Source organism: Nothobranchius furzeri, chromosome 13 (genome assembly GCF_043380555.1).
Source record: "Nothobranchius furzeri strain GRZ-AD chromosome 13, NfurGRZ-RIMD1, whole genome shotgun sequence".
NCBI classification, from domain to species: Eukaryota; Metazoa; Chordata; class Actinopteri; order Cyprinodontiformes; family Nothobranchiidae; genus Nothobranchius; species Nothobranchius furzeri.
The window spans coordinates 61622971-61647963 of record NC_091753.1 but is presented as its reverse complement, the minus strand read 5'-3'; the positions used below and the strand labels follow the sequence as shown (position 1 = coordinate 61647963).

The 24993-nt window shown below is 45.6% G+C and overlaps 2 protein-coding genes and 1 long non-coding RNA gene across 6 annotated transcripts; 1 reads left to right on the top strand and 2 right to left on the bottom strand.

Annotated features, from left to right (window-relative positions):
• Positions 1–54: 54 nt before the first annotated feature.
• On the bottom strand, positions 55–19174 carry LOC107373541 (CUE domain-containing protein 1). Of its 4 annotated transcripts, none has more exons than XM_054738626.2 (12): positions 19030–19174; positions 15719–15821; positions 15216–15642; positions 13717–13826; positions 12725–12848; positions 11102–11336; positions 7918–7983; positions 7738–7818; positions 7565–7655; positions 7416–7474; positions 4361–4430; positions 55–2665 (listed from the first exon to the last, which is right to left on the bottom strand). In XM_054738626.2, exons 3-11 carry the CDS (start codon positions 15528–15530, stop codon positions 4363–4365), a joined length of 1149 nt encoding a protein of 382 aa, XP_054594601.2. In that variant the 5' UTR covers positions 15531–15642; positions 15719–15821; positions 19030–19174; the 3' UTR covers positions 55–2665; positions 4361–4362. The 4 variants fall into 4 exon arrangements, with proteins under 4 accessions (XP_054594601.2, XP_054594604.2, XP_054594602.2 ...); XM_054738629.2 differs by having other exon boundaries at positions 11102–11333; XM_054738627.2 differs by having other exon boundaries at positions 18950–19042.
• LOC129162164 (uncharacterized) lies at positions 6240–7406 on the bottom strand. Its single transcript, XR_008562196.2, has 2 exons — positions 6501–7406; positions 6240–6411 (listed from the first exon to the last, which is right to left on the bottom strand). It is a non-coding gene; the product is annotated as an uncharacterized lncRNA (long non-coding RNA).
• A 2309-nt stretch (positions 19175–21483) lies between the features above and the next one.
• On the top strand, positions 21484–23239 carry LOC139062431 (cylicin-2-like). The gene is made up of 4 exons (XM_070543282.1): positions 21484–21588; positions 21667–21801; positions 21998–22713; positions 23197–23239. The coding sequence occupies exons 1-4, from the start codon at positions 21484–21486 to the stop codon at positions 23237–23239; spliced, it is 999 nt and encodes a 332-aa protein (XP_070399383.1).
• Positions 23240–24993: the final 1754 nt, after the last annotated feature.

Below are 24993 nucleotides of genomic sequence, written 5' to 3'. Positions count from 1 at the left end.
GTAATGGTAGAATTATCTGCTTCCTGTACCTGAGCAGCACGCAGACACACAAACTTCCAGTTTGATCATTTTATTCATTTACAAACTTTGTATACATTAAAAAACAAGTTACACAACAAATCAGACCATGGTCTCTGCTTAGCCAGATGTTTCTAATAAACACAAATCTAGCAGTAATCATTTCCTTTTACTGACACGTCTAGATTCAGGTTCAAAATAAAAGCAGCCAGGTCTCCCTCTCCCTTAAAGGCCATTTATTTCATCTGCCTCACTAAGCACCTTAATTACCTGATACAGTTACTGATATTAAAATGAGTAAACTAAACTGCTTTTCTGTTGAAATGGATATTTTTATTCTTTAAAGCTAACTATAAACATAGTAAAGTTGACATTTCACATCCAAATAATCCAACATGACCACGCTCCACTTGGTTCTGACTCAGAATGAGTTCAGCTTGGTGTTTGGGAGACTCCTCCAGGATGAGCTGCTGCAGAAACTACAGGACCAGTTGTTCACGTGTACTAAACCCCGCTGTGCTTCCAGCATGAGGAACTGCACGGAGTTTGTTTACAGGATGTGAAAACCACTTTAATGGAAGAACGGACTCTAGGAAGTTTTCCTGAGAATTAACCCATTATTGTTCAGAAAGAACCAGAACCGCTGGAGGTCAAAGTTCAGACTGAAACAGCTGAAATCCTAAAGACAGAACAATAAACCGTTATTTATATATTCTTTTATTATCTTGTGTGGGAAGAAAGGTTTCCCAAGTGATCCAACTGTGGGGATCGACATCTTGTCCGAGGATGTCTTGGCCCCTACTAGGGTGGATTTGAACCACGACCTATGGGTCAGCAGTCGAATGCGCCACCCGTTTGCTCATAGCCGCCCCGCCCACTTGCTGGAGATATTCTTTCCCTCCCATAGATGGAAAAGATTTAACTGAATATCTATGGTTTTACAGAGCAAACGTTCCAGAAGGTAAGAGGACAAACGTGATAACAACCTGAGTGGTGAGGTGGTGTGTGACCAGGTCCTGCAGAACAGAAGACTACTACACACGTCTGACCCTACCTCTGATCAAACCTGCAGCACACACACGTCTGACCCTACCTCTGATCAAACCTGCAGCACACACACGTCTGACCCTACCTCTGATCAAACCTGCAGCACACACACGTCTGACCCTACCTCTGATCAAACCTGCAGCACACACACGTCTGACCCTACCTCTGATCAAACCTGCAGCACACACACGTCTGACCCTACCTCTGATCAAACCTGCAGCACACACACGTCGCTGCACATTTTACAACGAATTAGAAAGTTGTGATTAAAATCACGGGGGGGGGGGTCAGAAACATGAACCAATTAAAAAACCTGCTAGAAATCATCCACACTTAAATGAATGGACAGTCACACAAACGGTATTCCTTCAATCCCGAGCAGCACAGAACACTCGTGGCAGTGGAAGACAATGGCGCTGCTAACCAATCAGAACTCTGGCACCGGGCTGACGCCTGGTCTGCATGAGGTTTCCTGCTGTGCAGTTAGACCATTAGATGTGTGTCTGACAGGAAGTACCAACAAACACTCGCTGTGGTCGAGGAAAAGGTCACTAGCTGCTTGTAGCCTGGCTACACAGAAACTATGCCGTTCACGTTCTCCACATTTAGAACGTATACAAACCTCCAACACCCTCTGTTATCTGGTTTGTCTAAGCACAGGATGGGACGGTGAAGGTCAGCGAGCTGCAGGCCGCTCCTACAGCTGCGTATTAGGGCAACATCCTGGGGAATGCAGCCAGCCACTAGGGGGTGATATAGACTACGTTAGCCATGTCCTGGTTGCTCTCTTTTTCTGGCACCACTGTTGCTGTCTGATTTTGTAGGTGATGCCACCTTCCCTCTGGGTTTGGAACAGCTGGTGGCACGATAACACAAATCCTCTCATTTAGGAGAAATAGAGATTTGTTCTCAGAGGACTGATGTGCAAACAGCTAGTCAACAGCGGGTCCAGTTACAGGGTGGATTACCACAGTCTGTAATCTCCAAGATGTCATGGTGATTCATGCAAATGGCATTTTATAAACTTCAACATCAGTTATTCACATTAGAGTCTGTGGCTGATTGTGAAACCTAGCAGAGGAGCTAACCAGCTGCAGCACATCTGGGCTGATGCATCTCAGCACAGTTAAGTGTTTGTTTTAATTCATGAAATAAAAAGTTAGAGTAGATAAAAAATGCTGTGAAACAAGAGGAACACAGCTTTTGTTTTCAGGACCACCTTTGAGTTTTCTGTATGAAGCTTTAGCCATCGCTAAGTCACCCCGTTATCCTCCGCGTCCTGTCCTTGTTTACGGGTTGTTCACCAAAAATGGTGCTCAGTGCATCTATTAGCTTTAGCATGGCTTAAAATAATTTTTAAAATCTCACGTAAAGACGCTGGTGTTCCTCTCGGCTAATTAAAGAAAACAGTTCAATGCAAACTTTTTACATTTAATACTGGATAATCAAGTAATAATGCAGAGAAAGTCCTTTACGATGATCTATAAATGTAAAGTTACTGAGTCCTCGTTTAGGCTTCACGTTAGGACAGGAAGTGCCACCAATGTGTCAGATTGCTGCCATTTCCACGGTAACGAGAAATGGTGCATCATGGGAGAACCTGAAATGGAGGAAAAATTCTGAATGAAAACAAATAAATATAACAAATGTTGTGTTTTGTACAAGACAGTCTGTTCATTCAGTTTGAAATGTGTTCAGCTCAGAACAACCCATTTTACATATTACCATGTCTAGTTTAAAGGTGCCATATGTAAGAATGACACGCTGTGGTGAAATGTGACCACTGCGGTCCACTTTTCTAAACAAAGGTTTAGTATGTCTCCGACAGTGTTAGGAACGTTACTTTTAAAAAGTAATTAGTTATAGTTACTAATTACTTTGTCAAAAAAGTAACTCAAGTTACTTACCGAGTTACGAGATTATAAAAGTAACTAATTACCAAGAAAAATAACTACTTAGTTACTTTTTTCATTAAAGAAAGCAAGAAAAATGGGTTCCCCTCTTAATTAAACTTACTTAATTTACTATAAATGACAACAATAGTGAAATATAAATGACTAATGACTGGAACATAATAAAATGTATGTCCAAATGTTTTTTATAAACCTGAATAAAGAAGCACTTAACAGGAGGAACTACTAACAGGAACATTACACTAATCTAGACTATTTAACAAGACCCCAATCAGCTAAAATTTATAATTGCAAATAATAAACACCTGTAAAGCCTTTAAATGGTCTCTCAGTCTAGTTAAAGTACAGAAATAAATGTAATTTTGCACAGTATTTTAATTTTTCCAGCTTCACATAATTGTGTGTTTATAGCAGCATTTCTGTTGCTGCTAATCTAGCAACGGTTAAATAAATAAATAAGTAAAACCCTTTAAAATGACACTAGAAGAGGCACAACGTGGGTCAGACCCAACCACAGAAGAGCTGAAGCTGGGTGGTGAACACACACAGGTAGTTCTGATAACACCTGAGCTCCATGCCGTCTGAGACTGATGCATCAGTGTTACAGCGGGACTAAAGACATGATCAGGAACAGGTTACAGCTGGATGATCTAGGAAGGTAGAAGATCAGGACGTCTGAGCGGGGAACAGGTGAGCGGACCTTCGGGACGTCACGCTAAGAAGGGCACGGCTGCAGACCCACACCTGCAGCCGTAGATATTCATCACGTCTTCCTCGTTCTTCACGGCCGTGATGCGCTTGGATGACAACATCTGCCTCTCTAGCTCCTGATCAGCACCGCGCTGCTTAACGCACGCATTTTCTTATCAAAACGTCGTTTCTGTTACTGATAAAAGAAGATGTAATTAATTAGTTTGCTTGTTACTGAAAACAATATTTTTTTAGTAACGCGGTTATTTTAAACGCCGTTATTCCATCACTGCTCTGTTGTGTCTACAGCAGGCAGCGACTGAGACCGTGAGAACACTGAGGGTCTCCGCCCACCCGGTCAAGCGGTACAAGAAACAGCTTCTGGGTTGCTCCTGTTTACTGGCTTAGGTTCTTTAGACAAGTCTGGAGCGTTTTGCTAGCTGGTGTTGAATTACAAATGCCGGCGTAGCATGATGCAGACTCTGCTCAAAGATTGTAAACAAAGACTACATCCCTCTTTAGTTTTTTGAAAGTAGAAAACTTGCAACCCCCCAGCTGGCTGACACTCTTTCACTGTAACCTTCACTCCAACATGACTGAGACATTAAACTGTTTGGTGATGATTTCGATTTACAATTCTTACATATTACTTCTTTAAATGTATTGTTTGAGTTTGCTAAAGTCAGTCCTACCATCATATTGGCTCGTTGCGTAGTTCAGACCGTTCCTCTGCGTTTACTCTTCTGGGCGGGCCATCTTCCTCTAAACACACAAAAGTGTAAGAAACGTTTATGTTCACCTGCAGACGCTTTCACACTGGAAGCATCGGCGGTCACTCGTAAGCTTCATATAAATGAAACTGTATCACTGCAGTACTTTTATTTTGAAAATTACCAGGGATTTTACACTGAAACAGTGTGTGATTTCCTGTCTAGCCCTACGTTAACTGCAGAAATTGACGTGTCCCAGAAGCGGCTCACGGCAAAACTAGAATCCGATCCCATCTTCAGGAGCGCGGCGTGCAGCTTCTGGGACGAGCCTGGAAGTTCCCGCAGCGCTGCTGGTTTGAAACGGTCCATCGACTAAGATGGATTCTATTTGAAGCAGTGACGTTCCGCTGATGCTCTCAGTGTGAAACTGTTGTAAGAAGATCACCAATGTAAGATGGTGCTTGTCCATGTAAGGCCCTGTAGACCAGAACCAGGACCTTGAAATGAACCCTGAAGGTGACTGGCAGCCAGTGAAGCTGGAGGAGAAGCGGGGTGATGTGGGTGTGTTTGGAGGACTTGGTCAGAAGCCGAGCACAGGCGTTCTGAACCACCTGTAGACGGTTCAGGGAGGTTCTGCTCAGACACGTGAAAAGAGAGTTACAGTAGTCTAAGCGTGAGGAGATGAAGGTGTGGAGAACTGTCTCAAGTTCAGAGCGGGACAGAATGGGACTCAGCTTAGCAACGTTCCTGAGATGGAAGAAGGAAGAGCCAACAAGAGAACTGACATGAGAATCCAGGGTGAGAGCTGGGTCAAAGGTCACACCAAGATTCCTGACGGAAGGTTTGGTGTGAGAAGCAAGCTGACCAAGAGAGTCTCTGACTCTGGGAACCAGCTTGTCTGGGGCACAGATGAAGAAATCCAGACCATGGATGTTAAGACATGGACGCTCCTAATCATGCATGGAGGGTTTCATCCCAAGTCCAGCATCCTGGGATTGCACACTGGTTGTAAGGAAGGAGGCCGATGACTAGTGAGTGTGGGAGCCACTGTCCAGGATTAAACATCTAAGATCCATAAGTACATCAAGTATAAGGCCCCATCAGATGGCGTGCTGAGTGAATGTCTCAGACAACGATATATATAAATCCTACCAGTGGCTAGAAGGAGCTGGTCTGAAGGACAGCACAGAGACTCATCATGGCTGCACAGGACCAGGCCCTGAACACCAGGGCAACAGAGGCCAAGACCTACCACACCAGAGCAGACCCAAGCTGTAGGCTGGGCAAAGAGGCCCCTGAGACAAGCCTCCACATACCTGCAGGGTGTCAGGTGCTAGCAGGGAAAGCAGACATGCACCACCACAACCAGGTGGCTGGCATGGTGTAACATCTGTGTAGAGTATGGACTGGAAGCCCCGATGTCAACGTGGGTTTCACTCCCTAAGGAGAGCCGAGCTCCTGCGGGACTTCCAGGTCCAGAGGTATAAACTAGGCTCGAGTCCCAAGCTGAATGATGATCACTGCCACAGTCAACTACGTCTAAACACAACCTCTGTTCCATACTGTGTGGGGAATGGGCTCCAGCCACACCGTTGCTGTTTCACAGCGAGTCCTGATGTTTGTCACGTGTGAAGTTGCTGTCCTGGGTTTCTGAACTGCTGAGATCAGCATCTTACGGGAGGAAGAGCGCGGTGCAGACGTTTTCCTGTAGCCAGTTCCTCATGAGAATGACACAACTCAGTGACATGTTTCTGAAACTTAATGAACTGAATGTACAGATGCGGGGCTTAAAGACACACCGCCCACATCTGGCAGACAATCACAAGGTTGATCAGAAACCCGGGAGTGTGACAGCAGCAAATCACAGATGGAAATGTGGATTTATTTAAGGACTTGAAATCACTGAATTGTTGAAGAAAAGGTTCAGGAACCACTGCTTAAGGTTGGAGGAGGACAAGAGGACAGCAGGTACACAGTTGATGCTAACCAGGTGTAGTTCATGTTCTTGGAGCTGAGTGACCAGAACCACTCCTCTGTGAGAGAAATGAGTACCAAGAGGTAAGCACATCTATTTTTCACATCTTCACAAAGAAATTTTACTTAGTCTTTTGCTTCTTTTCACCGTTTCTTCTGGTCATCTCTACATCGGTTCAGCATAGAACCACTGTTCCCTGAAGGAGAGGGACGAGGAACGCAGGCCTGCCCCCTTCGCTGCCTAGCTCGGTGAAGAGCAGCAGTCGAACTGAGAACTGCCGGTGATGCCGGCGGCTTGCAGGTGGGCGGGGCTCGTTTGCCTTTACAGGCGTGTCTTCAGCCAGGCCACACGAGGGCGTGATGTCTCTGTGTACTCACTGAAGACCATCAAGAGGCTCTCACCAGCAGAGGGAGGACATTTTTCTGGTCCTGACTTTGAAAGAAAGTGTAACAGTTGGTTTTAGAGGTTTGGTGTGAATGAAGTTTTAGTGAAGGTCAGGAATAGATCAGCACTGGTCTTAAATAGGGTACGGGTTCGGCACCATACACTCACAGAAATTAAAATGTGTGTGTGCGTGTGTGTGTGCGTGCGTGTGTGCGTGCGTGCGTGCGTGCGTGTGTGTGTGTGTGTGTGTGCGTGCGTGTGTGTGTGTGTGTGTGTGCGCGTGCGTGTGTGTGTGTGTGTGTGTGTGCGTGTGTGTGCGTGCGTGTGTGCGTGTGTGTGTGTGTGCGTGCGTGTGTGTTCGTGTGTGTGTGTGCGTGCGTGCGTGTTCGTGTGTGTGTGTGCGTGCGTGCGTGTTCGTGTGTGTGTGTGCGTGCGTGTGTGTTCGTGTGTGTGTGTGCGTGCGTGCGTGTTCGTGTGTGTGTGTGCGTGCGTGTGTGTTCGTGTGTGTGTGTGTGTGTGTGTGCGTGCGTGCGTGTTCGTGTGTGTGTGTGTGCGTGCGTGCGTGTTCGTGTGTGTGTGTGCGTGCGTGTGTGTTCGTGTGTGTGTGTGTGTGTGCGTGCGTGCGTGCGTGTGCGTGTGTGTGTGTGTGTGTGTGTGTGGAGAGACTGCCATATTTACCACTGGGGTTGATCTCATCCTCCTCAAGGAGACTGGCTGTGGAGTTGGTTGTGCCAAATCTGACAACCAGCAGCGTTAGGAAAGAGAACCAAATCCCAGCTCCACATATCTGACTCACAGCCACATAGATAGGATTATAGAAAGGATACGAATGCAGCTTCATCAGGGTTCTTTTGGACTTTCTTCTTTTTGTCTTCTCAGAAAATGTTCTAGCAATTTCAAACAGCTTCCTCCTAGTTGCTGGGGGAGGGAGAAGACACTAGATCAAACCCAAGCAGCACTGAAGGCTGAGATGACGTCATGCAACAGGAAGCAGTCTTACATTTGCCCATGTGTCTGAGTTTGTCTCTGAACAGAGCGTCGTCTGAGGCTGCCTCTGTTGAAGCTGCAGGATGTTCCTCACCTGCATGCATACACAGCAGTGTCTAGCACGTTTGTCTTATTTCAAGTTAACTGACCACGCTGGTGTCAGCTTAGAGCACGTCTGAAGAAACCTCTCTACCTGTTGAAGTCTCCACACCAGATGAATGAGAGGTCTTTGACTTCTTCGATTCATACTTCAAGCGATCTAAAGACAAAATGAGATTTTCTAAACAACATTAGTTCATTTTTGCCCGTTTCTGTATGTTTCTTATCTATAAAGGTCTTTAGGAGCTGGTGATGGTACTTCTGGTACTCTCAGCTGTTTTTAACACAGCCATGAGTTAAGACATCTAGAAGGATTCTGCAGCTGAACCGCTGTGAACAGGTAGGGTTAAAGCTGAAACCTGGAGGGTTTTATTCCTCAGAGGACACCACCTAGAGGTGGAACAATGCATTGTATGTATGTATGTATAATACAGGTGCTGGCCAGTAAATTAGAATATCATCAAAAGGTTGAAAATATTTCAGTAATTCCATTCAAAACGTGAAACTTGTACATTATATTCATGCAATGCACACAGACCAATGTATTTCCAATGTTTATTACGTTTAATTTTGATATTTATAGGTGACAACCAATGAAAACATCAAATCTGGTATCTCAGAAAATTAGAATATTCTAAAGGCCAATGAAAAAATGTTTGTTTCTCTAATGTTGGCCAACTGAAAAGAATGAACATGAAAAGAATGTGCATGTATAGCACTCAATACTTAGTCGGGGCTCCTTTTGCCTCAATAACTGCAGTAATGCGGCGTGGCATGGACTCGATCAGTCTGTGGCACTGCTCAGGTGTTATGAGAGCCCAGGTTGCTCTGATAGTCGTCTTCAGCTCCTCTGCATTGTTGGGTCTAGCGTATTGCATCCTCCGCTTCACAATACCCCATAGATTTTCTATGGGGTTAAGGTCAGGCGAGTTTGCTGGCCAATCAAGGACAGGGATACCATGGTCCTTGAACCAGGTGCTGGTGGTTTTGGCACTGTGTGCAGGTGCCAAGTCCTGTTGAAAGGTGAAGTCTGCATCCCCATAAAGTTGGTCAGCAGCAGGAAGCATGAAGTGCTCTAAAACTTCCTGGTAGACGGCTGCATTGACCCTGGACCTCAGGAAACAGAGTGGGCCAACACCGGCAGATGACATGGCACCCCACACCATCACTGACGGTGGAAACTTTACACTGGACCTCATGCAACGTGGATTCTGTGCTTCTCCGCTCTTCCTCCAGACTCTGGGTCCTTGATTTCCAAAGGAAATGCAGAACTTGCTTTCATCAGAAAACATAACTTTGGACCACTCAGCATCAGTCCAGTCCTTTTTGTCCTTGGCCCAGGCGAGACGCTTCTTGCGCTGTTTCTTGTTCAAGAGTGGCTTGACACACGGAATGCGACACCTGAATCCCATGTCTTTCATGAGTCTCCTCGTGGTGGTTCTTGAAGCGCTGACTCCAGCTGCAGTCCACTCTTTGTGGATCTCCCCCACATTTTTGAATGGGTTTGTCGTCACAATTCTCTGCAGGGTGCGGTTATCCCTAGAGCTTGTACACTTTTTTCTACCACATTTTTTCCGTCCCTTCGCCTGTCTGTTAATGTGCTTGGACACAGAGCTCTGCGAACAGCCAGCTTCTTTTGCAATCACCTTTTGTGTCTTGCCCTCCTTGTGCAAGGTGTCAATGATTGTCTTTTGGACAGCTGTTAAGTCAGAAGTCTTCCCCATGATTGTGGTGCCTTCAAAACAAGACTGAGGGACCTTTTAAAGGCCTTTGCAGGTGTTTTGAGTAAATCAGCTGATTAGAGTGGCAGCAGGTGTCTTCTATATTCAGCCTTTTCAGAATATTCTAATTTTTTGAGATACCAAATTTGGAGTTTTCATTAGTTGTCACTTATGAATATCAAATTTAAATGTAATGAACATCGGAAATACATTGGTCTGTGTGCATTGCATGAATATAATGTACAAGTTTCACGTTTTGAATGGAATTACTGAAATATTTTCAACCTTTTGATGATATTCTAATTTACTGGCCAGCACCTGTATATATATATATATATATATTATATCAATTGAATTTTATTATCGGACTTAAGGTCCACATAAAAAAAGACATAGAAAATAAAGAAACTCTCTGCATTAACCAGTATAGAAATCTTTTATATCATATTACACTTGATCTAGCCTCTGCTTCCACTTCAGATCAATCTCTCTGGGCTCCTTTGATCAGTTTCATCACATAGCGAGGGTGGGGGGCCGTTGATGTTGTCCTGCAGGATGATGTGGGTGAGGGGTCTGAGTTTGGAGTATCTGGACGTTCCCTGGAGGTGGGTACACTGGGGGTGTTTGGGACTGGGGGGCCGTTGCCCCCCTCTGGAGGTGCTTGGGTTGCCTCAGGGGGTGGACGACTAGCGGTTGTGAGTGGGGCCCCTTGGAGGTCTTGGCGGTGGCCATGGGTCACTGCCTGGCGGCTGCATTGCCCCTGGGCGGGTCTGGGTGGGGGGTGGCCGGCCCCGTGTGGGGATCTGGGCGGGGCTTTGGGGGTCGGGTCCTGACATGTGTGCTGCCAGGAAGAAGGCAGGGACATGCAGCAGTGCCTGACTCGGATTCAGAGGCTTCAGGTAGACCTTGGCTCCTCTGCTGTTCCATCACAGGGGAGGGGGAGGTCCCAACCTTACCTGGATGTCCCATGTCTTATATATTCTGGAAGTTGTGCAAATGCAGGGATGGGCATAGATATTCTGCTGGGGTGGGGCTGGGTTGGTGCCCTCGGACTCCGTGAGGCTCTGTAATGCTGCTGCTTTGGGCCCTGGCAGGATGGGGTGGGGTCTCCATGCCCTGGGTGGCAGTTTGACAACAGAGGTGCCTATTGGGGCCAGTGGGGGAGCTGGCTCCCCGGAGGGCTAAGCCTAACCAGCCATTCCTCCCCATCCCCGCATGTTTCTCTCCTCCTGCTCCCTCACATCATCACACAAGGCAGGTGTCTAATGCTATGGGCTAATGCTGAGCAGCACTCAATTCAAATTGCGTGGGGCTCTATGGGACGGGGGCGGGCTTAGCAAAAAACAGATGACTTTTTGCCTACATTATATCACAGTACTGGGTAAGACTCAATTTTAGGGATTTCTAAACCATCAGAGATAATTCCTGAAAGGGGAAACTCCAGACTGCAGCTTTAAGTCACCGTGTCCTCCAGGCAGGTGGAACCATGACGTAAAAAGGGACTGAGATCAACTGGAAACACGTTTGTAAAATCAGACTTTCTCTGTAGAGTCGCACCTCTCTCTAAAGCAACAAGGAAGTCGTGGTTTCGCTGCAGCTCTTTCATGAACTCCTCATTCTGCAGGAACAGGGCGATGCGCTCGTCTTCCAGGTACTGCTTCAGCTTATGGTCTCGTTCTACAGCTTCTGGTATGGAGCCTTCGGTGGTTCCTGCACCTCCACTGGGTCGGCCTGTCCACTGACTCACTACGGATTCTGACGAGGAGGATGAAGGGTGAGCCAGACCACTCTGCTGAGACAGACAAGTGTATTAATCATGTTCCTCTAGCATGCTAATGTAGCATGTGCTAAATAAACTCCTGATTGGTGTAACTGGTGTGTTTGCAGGTAAGTATATATATATATTTATATATATATATTTAGAGCTACAGTTAGTCGTTTCTCTGCACCAAAAACTCCTTCATAAATGTTTCATGTTGGTGACCCCAGCCTTAAAGGGACGCTAAAGCCGGGCGTGCACTGTGTGACTTTTTCACTTTTTTGAGCCGATTTTCCAGTCGTGCGAGAATCCACGACATCGGGGCGAGTTTAGCGCCGAGCGGTCGTGTAGTGTACAGGGGGTTACGAGAGGCGATTAACACCATGTGACCAGCTGCCGATCAGCAGTCGTGAGCTCTCACGGACTTCTGGTGTGTTTGATATTTTACTCGTTCCTCGTGAGGGTATCGCACTGTTGAAGCGGCGCTGCGAGCAGCTGCGACCCAAAAAGTATCAGAACCGCTCACGGCGCATGCGCAATCCTGCGTCAACACCACTCGCTCGCTATTTCCCTAATAACACACGCTGTTCGTTTTTATTTCTACACGTTTTTTTTACTCACAAAGATTATCAAGAAAGCGTGTTTGTCGTGTTCATGTCAAATTAAACTGATCACTAAACACAGATTTACTTTCTTTATTTGGTTTTCCTCATCCAACCCCCATAAATCCCTGTGTGTCCTCCTGCAGCACTCCCGAAGGACAACAGGCAAGACAAAACAGTCTGACGTGTTGAGCAAAAACTGCTATTTTTAGCATATTTTTAGGGCCGACGTGTTGCTACCAGACGTACAGCGTGAGCAGTCAGGTCGCATCCGAGAACTGGGTCGTGCAGTGTGAGCGCACGACTCGTGAGATCTGCCCTGTGAGGAAGTCGTACAGTTTGAGCTGAAGCTGAACGCTGCGAGTGAAAAAGTCGCACAGTGTACGCCCGGCTTTAGCCTTTTAGCTTGCTTTTAGCACCCCCTAGTGTCCATTATTAATTCTCTGTGGTCAAACTGAAAAAGAAACCTATGTCCTCTCTGTGCGTTTGTTTAACACCTAATCTAACAGCTGAAATGTCTCCCAGCCTTCATTAGTGTCTACAGGAGCGATTCGTCACTACATTAAACAAATCAGCTGTGTTGATGATCTAAAAATGCTGGAAGCAGACTGCAATGCCAGGTACGTCAGCTCAAGTCCAACAGGTGGTAGCCCACCACACTGAAGTTGCTTGTGCAATATTCTGGCCTCTGATGGCAGTGGGGGTCTGAGTGCCATCCTTGTAAAGGGTCCTTTAGACACATGCTGGCTCAAGAAATGATTTAAATTTGCATAGAATCCCTTTAACCATTTAACATTTGAATAAGAATCCCGCCTTTACCTTGATTCTGTCTAACTGCTGCGGCAGAATCCTCAGAAAATCATCTGGAAGGTTCCCGAGAAGAGGAGGGTTCCAGTTTCTGAAGCTTCTACCATCATTGTGACCGGCCACATGGGGTTCCACTCTAGGAAAAGAAACAAGTGCGTCTGCAGCAGCAGCACCTCCACAGTCATCATAAACTATCAGTGATCTGAAGACTTTAGAGTGAGCATCAGAAACACAAGAACAGAACGAATCCGTCCATCAGGGCTGGGCGATATGTACAATAGAAAAGGTCTATGGTTGTATATGGAGCTCTGTGGTTTACATCATGGTTAGGCGTTCTACTGAAGTATTTTACGGCATGCTTATGCACGCTAGCCCCGCATTAACAAACATGGAGGAAGACGGTAGCAGAAGCGGTTCAGACCGGGTGATTTTCAACTGGATAACCTGCCAGCCAAAACGCAGGAGCTAGTACCTAAAAGAGGGGCGACGTCTGTTGCACGGATGTGGTTTGGATCCAGGAAGGCCGACGTGGCCCAGGAAACTGTTGTTTGTAAAGTTAGCCGGCTCCCAGTGCCAACAGCAGACTCCAAACAGTACAAATTATTTTATCTCCTGTGCAAGAACCTCCAAAAAGAATACAACAAGCTAAATCCTTCAAGGCAGCAACAAGCGGCAGCGTAAATGCTCATTACTAACTCCAGACACAGACGCTGCAACAGGTGTTCACCCGTGGCTCACCACCGCTCCCACGGATGGAAGGAGGCACATCTGCAAAGGTATGGTTCCGATCCACACGGTGGAGGATGGCGGGTTTGGGGAGTCGGTGCAAACACTCGATCCAAGATACAAACTTTGAATCACATTAAAATAACTAATGCTACATCGTTGTGTATGTCGTTTTCAGGATATAAAATGAGCTACAGTATATTGGGATATGAAATCTTTGCTATATCACCCAGCCCTGTTGTCTATCATCAGGCTAGTCTCTCAAACCACTTGCTCACCTGGACGGAGGTGCTGGTGGGACCTGGGGGTACACGTCATACGTGGGAGGAGAGTAAATGGGAGGTGGTTCTTCATCTGAGCTGTCAGGTTCTAGTGTTCGCTCCAAGATCTGAAAAGAGCAAAAGCTTCTGTCATTCTGGGTTTATTAATGTTGGGACTGTCAAATCTTACACCTAACCCATTTAAGACCAAAGTCTAAGTTAGAAAGATGAATTTAACCTTCATGATGACCCGACTGGTACGGACCTCTGTCTGTTAGCTTGTCTGATACAATTCAACTGCATAGGTTAGCCAAAACCTAATAATAAGTGAAACCAACCAACCAGCAGGAGCCAAACCCCCGGGTCATCTGGGCCGTGTGTATGACATGTGTTCGGGGGTAATAAAGGGTCAAAATGCTTCCATCTGAATAATAAGTTCACATAATAACATATAACGTGGTTCAGATGTTCACATCCATCCCATGTGGCCGTATTTTGAACATGATTACAAAGCAGGCATAGCTTTCAGGCTGTAGATCTGAAAATGCTGAGAAATAACTGATCTGGCAGTCCAGAAAAGTCCAAGCGATTCTTTAGCAGAGGAACATGTGTTTTGGCAAATAACTGAGTACAACCTTAGGCCTGATCCTCTGAAATCTTAAAAACACAAAAATCTTTGAGGGATTTTGCTCCTCATTTGTGATTGGCCACATTTTTCGTGGTGTTTACTGTGCCAGTAGCTAATATAAAGGCTGGTCATTAGCTTTTTCAGTTCGCAGACCGTCACTAAACAGCACAGAGAGAAGAAAAAATCATTCGGTTTCTTAGCTGGCACCATCGTGGAGTCTGGAAGCAAGACGGTAACGTCTTTAGCGACAAAGGAAAGCGCTAAAGCCAGCACGTGGAAATGGGCGCGGCTGAAGGAGGCTACAACTTGGCTTTGTTGGTGTCTACTGGACTTTTTGTTCTGTGGATCTTTTTATTTTGTAGTAAATTTGTCATCAGGTGGTTTGGTTAGCGTTAGCTCATTATTTATTGCTAGCATTACAACAGTTGTAATTCAACCAGTAGGAGGGAGGCCCGGGAAACTTAAAGCTTCAGGATTTTCTCAGGCTGACATTATTTCATTCACATTACAAAGAATTCAATCCAAAAATACTTTATTAATCCCAGAGGGAAACTGATTAAATTCTTTAGCTGAGAGGGAATTAGCTGCAGAGCAAACCACAAGTGGCACCCCCAGTCCAAATTTCGTTGGAACAACCGTGTACTGCCACACTGGTGGGTGTGTAAAGGTGCATTATCTGCTTTAAAACTCTGGATAATAAGAGACATCAAAAAGGCAGAAACCCTCTGAGCAACTGGGACTGGCCTTGGACAGAACCTCAGAGGCCCTCGGGGCCACAGAGCTGGTGACTGAACCGTTTAACTGGCTGCAGCTATGTGGTGAAGACCTGTGGCACACTAACTGTCAAAGGAGAGTGACAGACCCTGTAACCTCTGGTCCTTCCACTGACCTCTGTTGGGATGCTGTCGTCCGAGTCCGAGCTGTCATCTGAACCTTGCCCATCAATACTCATCTGAAGAAGCTGGTCAATGGTGGCGTCCACAGCTCCATTGTTGGAGCGAAGCACACACTCGATCACCTCATAGTCCATAGAGGGGAACATGGTCTTGAAGTCTTCCATTGCCTGATTAAACTCGAGGCGCCGGACCTGCTGGCTGGGCCTGCTGTTGTTGAGCTGTCCGTGGGTGCCTCCAGAACCTCCTCCACTTCCGTTGCTTTGAGACCCTTCATTGTTGCTGCTGCTGCGCCGGAACAGGCTAGTCATCCTTTGGGCCAGGCTGCCTCAGGTGCTGCCTAATAACAGGATGCTTCTGCTTTCTGGCACAAACTCTTGATCTCTTCAGTTCTAAACTCGTCCGATGCCCTATCGTTGGGTTCTGATTTAAAACACAAACATGGGCGTCTTGTGGGAGTATAGATAAATGAATGGTTTCCCTCAGTCTTTGTTATTACCGTAAGTTGCATCTGGAACAGCTACACCACATCCAGTGTATGCAGGAACCAAACTTCTGGTGCAGGTTTGAGGGAACGTGCATCGCTACACCAGGCTCATCACCTATGGAGAGAGAGGACAAGGATAATCAGACAGGTAAGCCCTAGGAAAAGCATTAGTCGTGGGAAAATGTAGTCAGTTACAGTGTTTATGTATGAGGAGGTGTGGGAGGCGTCATTCATTCGCCGACAGGTAGAGCTGGGAATCAAAAATCTGTACCTCTTTGGTGCCGATAAAAGCGAACGGCAGGCACTGAAAAAAAGAATTTTTTTCAGTGCTAAATTTCAGTATGTTTATAATAAAGTGTCCCTGTTATAGAGCTGCTCCATTTTCATCGCAGTGCCGCACCTCTGCCGTGTCACATGACGCGCCAAGGAGACGAGTGTGTTCACACACGGCCTCCTCCTCCCCCTTTCACATCCCTCCTGCAACTGAACCAGTTACTGGCTGCAAAGGCCCAAACAATTCTAGCTTTTGCTGCATTTTGTAAAGGCAAACAGGAACAAAAAAGTAGAACATATGCAAGAAGATTTGTGCCGCGAAAAAGAGAAATACCAGAAATTAACCAGGTATTGTTAAATTATTAGTACTGAAAGTTATTTAACGGTACCCAGCCCTACGGGCAGCCAGTACATTTGTTTGATGTGATGAAAAATTTCCTGTCTAAATTTTCGTCGATTTAAATTTAATTATACTCTTATGTCATGATTATCTACCGAGCACCAAAATGGAGCCGTTTGGATGGCATCATTATAATAACCTCCAAACGTGCATGTGTCCACTTGAGCGAGCCAGCTGAACGGCCGTCTTCAGGAACCTTCCAAGAACCTGAAGAGGGGTAGGTAGTTGGAGCGGCCCGGTGCAGTTGGTGGGCGGGAACGCTGCCCATTCATTGTAACTCAGTTGGAAAATATCAGCGTTTCCCCTGGGAGGGAAGTTTTAGGCGGACCGTTTGGCTTCCGTGCTTGGGGGGGGGGTCTGCGTGATTTGCACCAATCGATGACATAGCTCACAACGCAGCGGTCGTGCTGCGTTTTAACTAATTCCTTACCGAGCCTAAATGTAAATGGAAACACAACAACTAGGAGGACTGGGCCTTCGGTTGTCCCGGTCAGTTGCGCCCTCACTGCCTTTATCCTGACGTTCCATTAAAGGACACGCACCTAATGACTATTGCCATCTTCTACGTTGCCTCCACCTTCAGATCTGACCAATTCCTTTTTAGGTTGTTTTTTTTAAGTCCACTGCGATCTCCGTGGCTCCATAACCCCCTGCACTGCTGCAACAACATGCAATGTAACATCAGCTGGTTTATTTCTATGAAGGTACTTTATATTGCACATCTACAGCAGGATGTGGGTGTTTAGGAGAGTCATATCAGCACATTTCTAGGAAGAGCATGATTTATATTATTATTATGTGTTGTTTATGTCTGCTAAGCACATAAACAACATAAACAACATATTATGTTGTGCAGAGTCTTTATTATTGGGGCAGCAGAAGGTCAACAGGTTGAGTGGGTTGTCCGGTAATTGGAAGGTTGCAGGTTCGATCCCGGCTCCGGACAGAGAATTCTGCTGTTGTGTCCTTGGGCAAGACACTTAACCTTGCCTTCTGGTGGTGGTCGGAGGGACCGGCGGCGCCAGTGCTCGGCAGCCTCGCCTCTGTCAGTGCGCCCCAGGGCAGCTGTGGCTACATCGTAGCTCATCCCCACCAGTGTGTGAATGTGTGTGTGAATGGATGAATGCAACACTGTAGTGTAAAGCGCTCTGGAGTCCTCACTCTGAGAGGTGCTGTACAAGTGCGGCTCATTTATCATTTATCATCATGCCCTCAACCATGATTGTGAACAATTAGTTTTTAGGTCATTTAAGAGTTGTTTTCAGACCCCCACGTGTCACCTGTGTATGGAGGTCAAGGGTCACTGACCTTACCAAACCAATAATTAGCTCTAAAGGTTTTGGAATCAATTAAATGACAGCAGTGCCCAGATTTATGTGCCTGCCTAATTCTGTTTACACAATTAATGCACGCTTTCTGTAAACCCTATAAACTTTGTTTCACTTCTCAAATATCACTGTGTGTTCCTGCTATATGACATATTTAACAGACATGTTTTATCGTAACAACCAACGGTCGATACAGGAAACTCATGAAGATTAACAAGGCTGCCCAAACGTTCACATCCCACTTTATCTACGTCTACTTAAGGGAATGAGCCAAATCTGTTATAATCAGGCTGGACAGGAAGTTACTTTACATAAGTCAAATGTTTTGCTGAGCTTAAAAAGACTTTTAGTAAAGATTCAGAGCAAAGAGTCATAAATGAGGCCCCAGAGAGCATGCCCCACGAGCAGCCGACACAGGGAGAGGAACCAAAACCAGTGGGCTGTAGTAGGTCCAGTCCACAGAGGTCTGACGTTAACAGTTACAAGGACTTAAGAGGCTGCTTCTCACTAAATCTTAGATAAATATAAATTACTTCTTTTTCCTCTTCTTTGAACAATCTGAACAATACTTTCCTCTCAGCAGTCACTAATTATTTTCTAAAGTCACAAAATATGTATCTGACTAATTCAACTGACAATTAAAATAAACTTTAGGCTAAAACAACAGCTTGTAAAATGATGAAAACTAAGAAAATGCAATATTTATTTTGTAATATAATTTGGTGTTTTGAGTTAGGATTTGTTAATATTTTCTATTAAAGAACATTTTGATATCTGGATATTAAACGTGATTTCTGATTAGGAATGCATTGATCTGAGTCAGACTTGTTGATTCACCATTTATATTTATTATATTATATATTATATTTATTATTATGTAAGTGTGATAAATGATGTGCTGTTATGGGTTTGTTTGTTTGTTTGTTTGTTTGTTAGCTGGCTAAGCTTGTCCCATCATCAGTGGGATGCTAACCGGCTAGTTTAGGAAATGATATAAAATATTTCACACATCGGCTGATTAAGAACAAAGTAAATATAATCAGTGCCACTGATTATGAGTAACAACATCTGCGGACATTCAGTAAACTGTTTAGTATCTACGCGTTAGCTCTTCAAGCTAACACGTCAGGCCTTTCTCAGCAAGTCTCAGTCGCGAATATTCACACACGTCAGCGAAACGTGGCTAATCGGAACCGAACACGTTCGACATGTAAGCACATCTGCATATAACAAGAATTCAACCTGCTTCGCTGTTTGATCAGAATCGGCTAGCAGGTGGGAAGCAAACAGAACAAAAGCGGAATGTTGCGGCCGTTACTCACAGGAGGAGGCAGCAGGACCCGGATGCTCCAGGTCCAGAGAGAGGGAAGGGCGCGCGCTCACAAATGATTTCTCTGAAATTAAACCTAATATTACCACTGATTTACAATGACACGAATATATTTTAAACAAATAAGGACAACTAAAGGGTTTCCAGGACCACAGTGGCGTGTCCAGGGCATGTAAAATTGGGTGGCCCAGGGGACACTTGTTTGCATGGGTGGCACCAAAGATCCCCCCTCACAAAATCAGTCTTTTTCATTCTAGTGAATGTGTGAGCTCCACATTGTGCCATGACCAGTTGGGCTTGGGATCACAGACAGGTGATAATGTGTTGCATTCTGGGACGTGGTTGTAGAAGAAGAAGAAAATATCATTTCTATAGCGCCTCTCAAGATAAAAATCACGAGGTGCGTCACAAAAAAAATGTAAAAATATAAAAAAGCATTTAGAAAATGTTTAAAAATATATTTAAAATGAGCAAAAATAGACAATTGTGATTAAAAATGTTAAGAAAGAGGGAGAGTGAACAGGAAGGAGGGAAACCAGTGGATCCTGAGGAAGGTGGAATAGGTGGGGAGAGCAGAATAAAGAGAGAGAGGTGAAGAAGGTCATACAAAAGCCAGCTTGAACAAGTGAGTCTTCAGCTGCTTTTTAAAGGAGACCACTGAGTCCACTGGTCTCAGGCTCAGGGGGAGAGAGGTCCAGAGTCTGGGGGCCACAGCAGCAGATGATCTGTCACCTTTGACCTTTAGCCTGGTGCTGCACAACCAGTAGGCTTTGATCACTGGACCTCAGGGACCTGCTGGGGGTGTAGGGACTAAGAAGATCACCAATGTAAGATGGTGCTTGTCCATGTAAGGCCCTCTAGACCAGAACCAGGATCTTGAAATGAACCCTGAAGTTGACTGGCAGCCAGTCAGAGTCAGAAGTCAGAGTCTGACAGATTGTGAGAGAAGGTATTCTCAAACAGAAAGGGAGGCCCTAGCGTTAGAGTGGGCATGTGAGAGGCTACATCCATATGTATATGGGAGACAGTTTGATCTAGTGACAGATCACAAACCACTAGAGGTCATATTCAAATTCAATTCAATTCAAAGATACTTTATTAATCCCAGAGGGAAATTAGAGTTTCAGTACACACAATTCAGAGATCAGACATAGGTACAGGCAAAGACACATGACAAGAACTGGTGACTGTGGTCATTCGCAACCCTGAGTCGCGCTACCTTAATAGAGATCAGAGGGGTTTACATATGAGGATTGGTTCAGGTGGAGGAAAAAAGGCACTTTGGAGTTACCCTCCACAGGGAGGGCAGCTTTGCTCTGCAAGAAACACCTCAAAATGCAACAGACTTCAGACATTACACAACATAAGTGTCCACTAGGTGGGGTTTGGGACTCTCCACACGTCAGTGAATGCAGCCGCGATAAGCAGCGCTCGTCACCTCCGTTTGGACAGGGGTGGGAGGTCGTTGGGTTAGAGAGCACAGTGACTCCTGGAACGATTCAGCGGCCTCCACAGCTCGCAGTCCCGCCCAGGCTGGGATAGGGAGACAGTCAGCGATCTAAACCATTTGCGCGTATCGAAAGATGGGTTCTCAGGCTGCAACCTTATGAATACAGAGCAGTGCACATCGTGGGAAAACTAAACATTGCAGACTCTCTGTCCAGACTGATGACAGAGGGGGCACACAAAGTGACACGTAGACATGAATCAGATGAATAAGTGAGATTCGTGGCAGTCAATGCGACACCAAAAGCACTCACAACAAAGGAGGTAAAGGAAGCATCAACTACTGATCCGGAGTTAACTGAAGAGAGAAAAGCAATCGAAAATTGACATTTTGAAAAATGCAAGGTTTATGCGCCCATTTCAAAATGAGCTGTGTGTAATAGGATACCTGGTTCTAAGAGGGAACCGCATAGTTCCACCAGAAAAACTTCAGGCAAAAGCTATAGCGTTAGCTCATGAAGGCCATTTAGGGATGGTTGGGACAAAACAACATCTCAGAACAAAAGTATGGTGGCCTGGCATGGACAAAGCAGCAGAAAAATACTGCAAAGCATGTCAAGGATGTCAAGTGGTGGCAGGACCAGACCCACCGGAACCACTGAGGAACACAACATTACCAGATGGACCATGGCAGGATGTGGCTGTAGACATACTGGGACCCCGGCCATCTAACCATTCCTTTCTGGTAGTAGTAGATTGTTACAGTCGCTACTATGAGTATGAAGTTTTGACATCCACAACAACAGACAAGGTCATAGACTGTCTTGAATCTGTCTTCAGCAGACATGGGCTACCTTTAACGTGCAAGTTGGATAATGGTCCACAGTTCAAATGAGACTTGTTCAGAGACTTTTGTGAAACAAATGGGATCAAGCTTATTAAAACAACTCCAAAATGGGCTCAAGCTAATGGAGAAGTGGAACGGAAAAATGCATCGTTGATGAAGAGGATCAGGATTGCTCAGGCTGAAGGACTTGAGAAGATATGTGGCAGTGTACAGAGGACTCGAACATCCTACCACCGGGAAAAGTCCAGCGGAACTTCTGTTTAACTGGAAAATAAGCGGAAAGTTACCAGAACTGTGTGGGTCGAGCTCAACAGCGATGGGCGTTCGTGACAAAAGGGTCAGTCAAAGCTGTATGCAGATGAGCGAAGAGGAGCACGGTATTCCAAAGTGGATGTTGGAGATACGGTGCTGATGAAACAGGACAAGATGGACAAGTTTACTACCCCATTCAACATAACACCACATAAAGTTGTAAGTAAATGTGGCAATCAGGTTGTTGTTGAATCTCCAGCTGGAGTACGTTATCGCCGGAATACTTCACATGTGAAAACGTTTGAAACACAGGCGACCGAACAGGAGCAGAGTGGACAAGAAGAGATAAATGAACCCGTGGACATTGACACTGAAACACCACAAGAGGGCGCACCAGGTCTGGAAATGACCCAAGAGACTAGACCCCCCAGAGACTCAGAAAGATGCCCCAGAGACTCAGAAAGATGCCCCAGAGACTCAGAAAGATGCCCCAGAGACTCAGAAAGATGCCCCAGAGACTCAGAAAGATGTCCCAGAGACTCAGAAAGATGCCCCAGAGACTCAGAAAGATGCCCCAGAGACTCAGAAAGATGCCCCAGAGACTCAGAAAGATGCCCCAGAGACTCAGAAAGATGCCCCAGAGACTCAGAAAGATGTCCCAGAGACTCAGAAAGATGCCCCAGAGACTCAGAAAGATGTCCCAGAGACTCAGAAAGATGCCCCAGAGACTCAGAAAGATGACCTAGAGACTCAGAAAGATGCCCCAGAGACTCAGAAAGATGCCCCAGAGACTCAGAAAGATGTCCCAGAGACTCAGAAAGATGCCCCAGAGACTCAGAAAGATGCCCCAGAGACTCAGAAAGATGCCCCAGAGACTCAGAAAGATGCCCTAGAGACTCAGAAAGATGCCCCAGAGACTCAGAAAGATGTCCCAGAGACTCAGAAAGATGCCCCAGAGACTCAGAAAGATGACCTAGAGACTCAGAAAGATGCCCCAGAGACTCAGAAAGATGCCCCAGAGACTCAGAAAGATGCCCCAGTGACTCAGAAAGATGCCCCAGAGACTCAGAAAGATGCCCCAGAGACTCAGAAAGATGCCCCAGAGACTCAGAAAGATGCCCCAGAGACTGGGTGATTTTGTGTTAAAGTAGGTTTAACATCTTTAAAGAAGCCTGAAGTGTTCGTAATAATATGCAGACGTGTGTGAGGTAAATATAAAGTTGTTTGAGTGACAGAGGTCAGAGTTGAAGGGGTAACACTGGTGGTTCTTGGTGTGGGAGGTTAACGTTCAGTGTTAAGGAGAAACGTTGTTGTTTTTAAAAAAAAGTGATGTCATGTATTGGGAACGTGATGACGTAACCGTTACGTCGTAACGGTACGTAGGAAGAAGAAGAAGGAAGTGGGGGAATGAGATGAGGCTGGCGGGAAGCAACATGTGATGAAGCAGGAGTTGTTCATTAAAGCAAGTATTGGTTCAATTCAGAGTGTCCCATCTGCTGAATGAAGTAAGACAGACACACAACAGACCCATATGATAGACCCAAGACCGGAGCCCAGACTGCAGCAGTTCTGCACAACAGACATGTTCAACTATCTCATTTGTGGTGTGAGCAGATGTAGACGTCTGGATGAGAAGTATATGTTTCATGTGTTGTAAAGTAAAGATTGTAAAGTAAAACAATCAAAACTGTCATCCCATAGAAGAAGTGTAGAAGTTGTGTCAGTGCGCCCGCATTAGCCTACCGGTGTGTGTGCACGTCTGGGTTGAACTAAAGAAAGCAGAATAAAGACACTCTCTTCTCTTTTATACAGATTTGTTCCTCATGGGGTCTCAAGGCTTTAGTTCTTGTTATTTTGATGACGCTACAGAGGAGAAAACACAAAATCAAGCGTCTCAAACAACTAGAACATTAATAAAAAGGAATATTATGTGTACAGAAGCACCAGGCTGACGCCAGCCCTGGTCCAGTTACGGTGAAGCTCGGCCAGATTCTTGAAATCCTCTCAAGGCCGCGGTTCTTCCTGTTGCTGGTCCACTTTCTCCTTCTTTCTACAAACATGGATGCAGCTCTCTGTGAACAAGCAGCCTCTTTGGTAATGACCCCTTGTAGCTTCATCTCCTTGAGGATGGCGTGTCTTCTGGACATGAGTCCAGTCAGCAGTCTTCCCCATGACTGTGTAGCCTACTGACCCAGACCGAGTCCGTCCAGAGAACCAGGAACCTCCCAAGCTACTTAATGATCAGGGTGTGTGACATCACAAGGTTCATCACAGTTGACTTTTTAAAACGGCCTTTATTTTCAGAGACACTGAGTTTTGGGTTTGTAGCCATAATCAAAAACGATACGAAATGAAATATTTCCGAATGAAAAAGTTCAAGCATGAGTTACAAAAACACCGGAGCCTGTGGTACATGCCGGGAAGGTTCTCATCCCTCTTCCTCCTAATCCTCCTTTTCCTCATCGACTTTCTGCTGCCAGAGACGTTCGTCACTGGGGGCTTTCTCACTGACACACTCCATGATTTGAGTCAATTCACCCTTTATAGTGATTCTGATATTCACCTTTCCTCAGCCTCCCTCCTTCCCTTCGCTCGGTGTCCCAGATTGGGAGTGAAACCCTCCGTGTATTGAGAAGCGTTGCATCTTTAGTAACATATTACCGGCCTTCTGCAGAGCTGTTCGATGAGTTTCCCAATTTTTTACAGTCTGAACACATTTAATAGGACTAATTCCTGCTGTACTCCTGTCCTTGTGCTGCAGATGGAGTGGCTTCAGGCCGGAAAGCGGGTCATTCAAATGATTTATTTAGGAGAAGCAGGCTTTTATTGATCAGTCAGGTGTCTGTTCCTGCAGAAGGCTGCACGGGTTTAGCCCATCGCTAACACAAGCTCCAGTCTTTCCTGCACAAATGTGATGTGCTTTTTTCCCTCTGGCTGTCATAGTGAATGTGTTATGCCAGTTCTCCGATGTGTGCACCTGTGCTTACAGAAGCAGGTGTCTTTGGGGCTGTGCTTTGTCATAAAGTAGTCCCAAATCTAAAATGGCACCTTTTTGTTACCAATCATTTTCACTTGCAGTCAGTCTGATTATTGAGGTCGCCAAGCAGAACTGGGATCACTACAAAGTTATTTTAGGCCTTTTTTTTATTCACATTAGTTGGAACCATTCACAAACAAACCGTGTTTTATGCTAAGCTAAAGCTAAAGGAGTACAGCTGGGTCAAGAGAATGACTGGGCTGGTAAAAAATGGGTTTTTTCCAATAGAGAACTGGGAAAAAATAAAGGAAAACCAATAGAAAATATCCAGACTGAGTTCTTGGAGGGAATATGCCTGGAAAAACACAATGAGCCATTTTATAACTCTGGCACAAAGAAAATATGGAGAAACGGGTTGTTGGAGACACTGTGGA

Bases quoted from the DNA above. Each gene is read 5' to 3' on its own strand.
- LOC139062431 (XM_070543282.1), top strand. From the start codon at position 21,484: ATGAAGAGGATCAGGATTGCTCAGGCTGAAGGACTTGAGAAGATATGT. The intron at 21,802-21,997 runs GTAAGTAAATGT...AAATGACCCAAG, and splicing joins ACATAACACCACATAAAGTT to AGACTAGACCCCCCAGAGAC. The intron at 22,714-23,196 runs GTGATTTTGTGT...TGGTGTGAGCAG, and splicing joins AAAGATGCCCCAGAGACTGG to ATGTAGACGTCTGGATGAGA.
- LOC107373541 (XM_054738626.2), bottom strand. From the start codon at position 15,530: ATGACTAGCCTGTTCCGGCGCAGCAGCAGCAACAATGAAGGGTCTCAA. The intron at 7,984-11,101 runs GTGCGACTCTAC...TTTTGTCTTTAG, and splicing joins CCTTGTTGCTTTAGAGAGAG to ATCGCTTGAAGTATGAATCG. The intron at 7,819-7,917 runs GTAGAGAGGTTT...GTATGCATGCAG, and splicing joins TGGTGTGGAGACTTCAACAG to GTGAGGAACATCCTGCAGCT.